This window comes from Vicia villosa, linkage group LG3 (genome assembly GCF_029867415.1).
Source record: "Vicia villosa cultivar HV-30 ecotype Madison, WI linkage group LG3, Vvil1.0, whole genome shotgun sequence".
Taxonomy (NCBI): Eukaryota; Viridiplantae; Streptophyta; class Magnoliopsida; order Fabales; family Fabaceae; genus Vicia; species Vicia villosa.
In genome coordinates, this window is record NC_081182.1 from 53,634,214 (window position 1) to 53,641,130 (window position 6,917).

A 6,917-nucleotide genomic window follows, 5' to 3' on the forward strand; every position below is an offset into this window, starting at 1 on the left:
ACCCGAATCCAACAGGTATGTGTGTTATTTTAGCACCTGTTTAACATTTGGATTTAATTTCGGACTCGGATAATAATTTTGAATTTGGTTTCGTATAGTAATTTCGGGTGAGTTTAAGTAAGATAAATACCTGACTTTATCCTGTGTTATCCCTACATAAAACTATAGTAAGAGATTCTCAATTTCTTTTAAACTTTTTAGGAAACGAAGGGAATCCCTATTTGACTAGTTGAGAAAAAAACCTCAAAGTACGTAATTTTTTCTATGAGAGGTTAACTGAAGGAAAATCTCTTACGTTTTACATTGGGTGGACTGTTGAGTGGAACCATCCGAGACCTTTTTCAAAAATTGTAAAATTTCCACAAATCACACCCAATAAAACAAATACATGTAAAAACGAAAGTGAACCTTTCCAGCAAATCTCAAACAAGAAAATACTACACCCCCAGTGCATTAAAAATTTAGAGTAAACAACATCTAAAACCGCGTCTTGGATAGTGAATTCCACCACTATGCATACTCTGTCTCCATGCCTCATGTGATGGGTCTCACTTTTCTCTAACCTCCCCACTTTCACAATAAATACTTCCAATCTCACACTCTGCTACACCTCCCTCTCGTGTGCTATCTCCTCAACAACCTATAAAACCATTAACCTCTAATTCCTTACTCTGCCGACCCTTTTTTCACTCTCCCCATCCCATCATATTAGTGTACATACAACACTCTCACATACATCTAAACATAGTGTGTTCTTGTGTTTCATTTCACAAATGGCTCCACTACTTCACTTCAACAGCAAAAAGCTCCTCCTAATCTCTCTTCTCTTCTTCTTCCTTTTCCTTTCCATCTTTTCCTTCACCACCTCCTCTCAACCTCAACTCAACAGAAAACACTCATCAAACATCAATACAAGAAGAACATTGTTGGAGCTGGAAACTGAACAAGAACAAAAACAAGAATCTGAATCTCAACATCCCATCAAAAAGAAACCTAGTCCCAAAAACCAAACCAAGTTAATCAAACCAAACAACCTCTCAAAAAACCAAACCAAAACAATCAAATCCAATACCACAAACACCCCCTCCAAAAACCAAACAAAACTCACCGACACTACAACCAACCTTAAAAAACTCAATTCCACAATCATCAAAACCAAGAAACTCAATTCCACATCAAAACCCACCACCACCAAATCACTGGATCTCATCAAAGCAAGCACCAGCATCACCAAAAACAAAACAACAAAATCCACCGTCACAAAAACAGATCAACAAGAATCAAACAAACCAAACAAACCGAACACCATCAAGAAACAAACACCACCTAGTTGGTTGTTCGACGAAGAAGACACCGATTTCGTTTCAGATTTCAAAGATCTCCCAATGAGATTCCAACAAACACTAATCCCCGACCTCGAAAAAATCTCCACAACCTCAAAAGCCTACATAACAAAAACCAACAAACAAATCACAAACAATTTCAAACCATACGTCGGCAACAAATACGCACCAACCATCGCAACTCTCCTCTCTTGCACCTGCGTTTTACTCCCACTACTCTTAGCCTCACTTCTCTTCAACAAAATCAAAGCCTACTTCTCTCTCCAAAAGCTCTTAATCTTCATCCAAGCTTATCTATCAATCTACTTCTCCATCCTCTGTTTCTCTTCCTTGATCACTGGCCTCGAACCGTTGAAGTTTTTCTACTCTACTTCGCAGTCCACGTATCTTACCCTACAGATCATTCAAACACTTGCTTACATTTTCTACCTGCTGTTACTTCTCATGTACCTTGTTCTGGTTTTCTCGACGGAAAATGGTTTGGGCTCGAAGTTCATGGGCTTGGCCCAAACGTTTGTGGGCTTTTCGGTTGGGCTTCATTATTACATGACGGTGTTTCATAAAGTGGTGTTGCGGCAACCGCCGAAGACTAATTGGAAAATTCACGGGATTTATGCCACGTGTTTTGTTGTGATTTGTGTTCTTGCTACTGCTGAGAGAAGGAAGAAAACTTACTTGGAAGAAGGTGGAGAAGAAGGAAAGAAGAATTAATTAGTTATACTTAAATTTTTTTTACAATGTTGTTAATTTTTTTTTCTTTATCATTTTAATTATTAAATTGGAATTGGATTATCTTAAGAAATATATACCAATGTTGTTAATGTGATGGGATGTTATGTAATGCCGTAAGGCTTTGGCTTGTTATTTAATCACATTCAGATTCGTTACATAAATAAGTTGGGTTATGATTATAATAGTTGTACAATTCATTATATGTTAAAAAGAAATTATGTTGTTGGTTTTGAGTTAGAAGTTAAATTTGTTATGTACTATGTAGAATGTGACTACTTTTTCATTTTATCGTTCTGTTTTCCTTAACATTGTTTTGGATTCCATTTTTTACTAGTTTGTCTGTTAGTCTTATTAACATGTTGATAATGATTTGTTTTCACATTCTTTCTTGGTAACTTGTGATTCAAGTTATTTACAAATTGAAGAATTTTAAGTTTTTTTTTTTCAAATTGAAGTAGAGAGAATTAAAGGAAATTGGAGAGTTTTAAAAAAGAGACTTTTTAAAAGGTTCGTAAAGCTCAAAACCAACTAACTTACTTAACTATCAGTTGTGAATGTTAATAAGTTAACTATCAGTTGTGAATGTTAATTTGTGTTGCATCGCCAACAATTATATTTAAAATTGAATTATTTTCTTATATCATTCTTATTTCAAATTTTTTAAGCTTTTTATTCTATTTATTTCTTTAAGGCCTTCAAATTATCTATGATTTAACGGTTTTGTCAGGTTGTCTGTCAATTACAATTCAATTTTATAATACTCAATTCTCAACCTTTTTTTCATCAATTTGGTCTCTTAGGATATTATACTTCCTTTTTATGTGTTTACCCCTACCATAACTCATTGAATGATTTGCTAAATCAATTGTTGACTGATTGCTAACTTGCAACTTGATTTGCACACAGTTGTTCATATTCAACTCTTCAAGTAACATCTCCAACCAAAGGGCCTAACATACAACATAGGAGACTGTGACATACTCTATCTCACATGAACACAAAGTCATAATTCCTTACTTCTCTGAACTTCGTAAGATTAGTGCTAGTTCAAGAATGAACAAGCAACAAGTTGTGCTCTTTCTATCACCTTGATTAGCACTCTAATTTGAATAAAAATAGCCATAAAGCTTGGTTTCTATTATTGTGTTTTGTTGATTTGGCTTGATCAGGTGGCTGCTTCACATAAAATTCTTCTTCTAGAGGTCCATTGAGGAAGGCTAACTTCACATCAAGTCGGTGCATCTTCCAACCTCTATCTGCTGCAATGCTTACAATCAATCTTATAGTTTCAGGTCTAATCACTGATGCATATGCTTCATTAAAATAAATTTCAAGCTTTTGAAGAAAATCTTTTTCCACCAACTTGCCTTATACTTGAAAATTTCACCGCCTGCCTTCACCTTCAACTTCTAAATCCACCTTACATCTATTGTTTTCTTACCTAAATACTTTACTAGTTCCCATGTTTTTGTTCTTTTCAATGGCTTTAAGCTCTTCATTCATTGCACCTTGTCAATTATCATTTTCCATGGCTTGAACATGATCAATAGGTTCTAATTCAACCATCACGACTTCTTCAATTGGGTCACCATTTTTTTCTTATGGCTTGATCAAAAACCTCTCATAATCATTTAATCTAACTAATTGAGTTTAGACTCTTGTTGATCTTCTCACTTCATAAGGTTGTGCAGGCTCAGTCTCCACTTCCTGGTCATCATCGTGAAGAGTGATTATGATGTGGATTGAACCTTCCCCTTTTTGCATTAAATTACTTGGAATTTTCAAAAACCACATTATAGGATGTGGTTCTTGAATGAATTGAATATCCTCATCGTAATCACATACTTGGTAACGATACAAGTATATTTGTAAAGGATCTATAGAAGGAAACTTGAGATTCATAACAGGCAGGAAGATAACACATATCGTCCAAAGCAGTGGCGGATCCAGACATTATATATTGGTGTGGCTAAACATACAAGAAAATATAAACTAAATTTATATTTAAAATAAAAAAATATATACTTTTAATGAACTACATTTACTAAAGGCAGATCTTGTCAAAAATATTATAGGGAGCAGCAAATATTATAATTACAAAAAAGTTATAATCATGTATAAGTTTTTTCAAAGATTTGAAATATATTAATACATTAATATATATATATATATATATATATATATATATATATATATATATATATATATATATATATATATATATATATATATATATATATATATATATATATATATATATATATATATATATATATGAGTAGTTATATTTCTAATTTAAAATTATTTGAAATTTTAGAGGTGTCTAAGTTCTATTTAAGAACTTTAGTTTCCTAACAGTTTTATTTTAATTTTTTTTTAAAATTTTGAACTTTAGTTTCCAATTTATCACAACTTACACCCAATCATCACAACACGCACCCATTTATTACAACGTGCACCTGTTATATCTATCATTCACCCTTTGGTCAAATCACTCGCCTTATGGGCTTAGATAAAATTACTTGTTGCCCACTAACAAAACATGGGTATTGATGTGTCATAGAGAAATAACAGTATGGAAGCTCGGTCAAATTGGGAAAGCAACGTTCTCCTGAAGAATATGGGAAATAACAACTCCTAGCTCCTAAGAGGAGCAGAATAACCGTCCCATGTGTCCAAGGATCCAAGCCCAATCAATCTCTATAAATACCTCAACCAATAGGTTGAGAGAGGATATTCAATTCATTCATAAACCACATAGATACATAAGTTCTTACAATCCCTTCATGAGCTTACTCTACTCCAACAACCTAAAACTCTCAAACAATTATTATTTTTAGCAGAAAGAATTGGTGCCCATTAAGGGGCCCCCAGTAAAACTAACAAGGGCCACCATTGCATCAGAAGGTCAAATTGTTATCATCATCTTCATCTCCTACACCAAATATGGATCTGCCATATCTTTCAATTGTAAGCTTAGAGTGCTTCTAAGAGGGGGGAATTTGGTGTTATGAAATTATTCGGTTATTTTTGCATATGAATATCTCTTTTATTTTTCTGGTTTAAGAATAGAAGAAATGAGAAAAAAAATAATGCGCGGAAAAGTAAATAACACTGAGATATATTTTGGTTCAACTTTCAAAACAAGAGTACTCCAGTCCCCTCATAACCCGCGAGAGAATTTCACTATTGTTAGATCTTTGTATAAGCCTACCACTAAAACTTCTCTTATAATCTTCTAACAACAACAAAGAAGCATGGCACTTCCTTGATTTCCAAGAACACCAACAACAATGATGAACTTTGAATCACGACGATTCAAATGACCTTCCAAAAAATATAACAACAACCCTCCCTATTTGAAAACACCTGTAGAAATAATAATCAATTTCTTACAAACAAAAATCACCATACACTTGGTGAATAATATACAAGAAACTTATAAAATTTAGTATAGACATATTTTGCAACAAACTTGATAAAATTGAGAGTTTTACTGCTTTTCTGATATATTGACAATTCAATATTCTCCTTCAATGAACAAATAAATATGGTATCTACATTTAAGTGCTCAAGTATTTTCTCTAAAATTTTTCACATATGAATGGAAATTATGCAGGAAAAAACTTTTCTGTTAATATTTACTGACACTTGAAAATCAGAAAATTATTCATGAAGAAGTTGATTTTGAATTTGAAAAATCCTTCTATTTATAATGAACCATGTACTTCTTAGAAAGTCAAAGAATGACATAGGAGCATTGAAAATGGAAGAAGTGAAAACCTGAGAAGAATGCTTTAGAAGACTTAGAATTGACATTGCAATGTAAACTCTAACCATCATGCCTTTAGTGATGCTTGGAATTTGACTTGATATAGCCATCCAATAAGATGAGGCAAAAGAACATGAGTTTAGATAGATTATAAATTATAAAATCTCATAAAGAAAGTCCGATGAAGAAGTAAAATGATCAAATAAATCTATTTATATATTTCACTAAACTTTTGAACTATAGAATAGAATATCAGGGAAAATAAGTTCACAAAATCATGTTTTGTTTTTAGAATAACATAGAACTAAAATAGGATTAGTTTTCAAATTTTCCACACCTAGGACTTCCATCACAAATCTATTTAAATGCTTTTTGACTGAGGTACTTTCAAATAATACAATTCATGAAGCTCAACATACCATGTGAGCATACCATTTCATGAAGCTCCACATACTTGAGCAAACCATCTTTTGCTTATAAGGCAAGGCCATTGTCGGCATGAGTTATACTCCTCTTGAAAAATTACATTGTCACCGAAAAGTATGCCTTTCCTTTCCCCCGTCATCGCGTGCATCGATCCACTTTTCTTGTGTCTTTTTCTCAGAAGCTCCGGAAATACATCAAAAACAAAAAATATAATAAAACATCGTCCATGTACAGAACCAAAGTGCGCAGTGGTTATACCAAATGTCACAAATATTGAACCGAATTTGTTCTGCAACAGTTATGAGTCATACAAACTACCTTTTGTTAATTAAAGCTTATTATTACAGTAAAATTTTATTTAGATTTGATTCTCTATAGAGTTAACTAAAGGACTTGGTTACCGCATAAAAGTGTTGATAATAAAAGCCATAAAAACTAAAGATACATACCAGAATCCACCGGCAGACAATAACTACTACCAATGAAACCACTAATATTATAAAGCTTGGTAAGAAGTAAGGATACCTAACCCGATAAAAGATCCACAAGTTTTTTCCATATACTAGTAGAGGGTTAGTTGGTATATATCATAAGTGTCAAACCTGGAAATTTCAGAAGTTAGCAATTCTACAAAATGTCTTTTT

General features: G+C 32.9%; 1 protein-coding gene across 1 annotated transcript; it reads left to right on the plus strand.

Annotated features, from left to right (window-relative positions):
* Window positions 1–523: 523 nt before the first annotated feature.
* LOC131661443 (uncharacterized) lies at window positions 524–2,172 on the plus strand. The gene has a single exon (XM_058930983.1). The coding sequence runs from the start codon at window positions 774–776 to the stop codon at window positions 2,052–2,054; it is 1,281 nt and encodes a 426-aa protein (XP_058786966.1). The 5' UTR covers window positions 524–773; the 3' UTR covers window positions 2,055–2,172.
* Window positions 2,173–6,917: the final 4,745 nt, after the last annotated feature.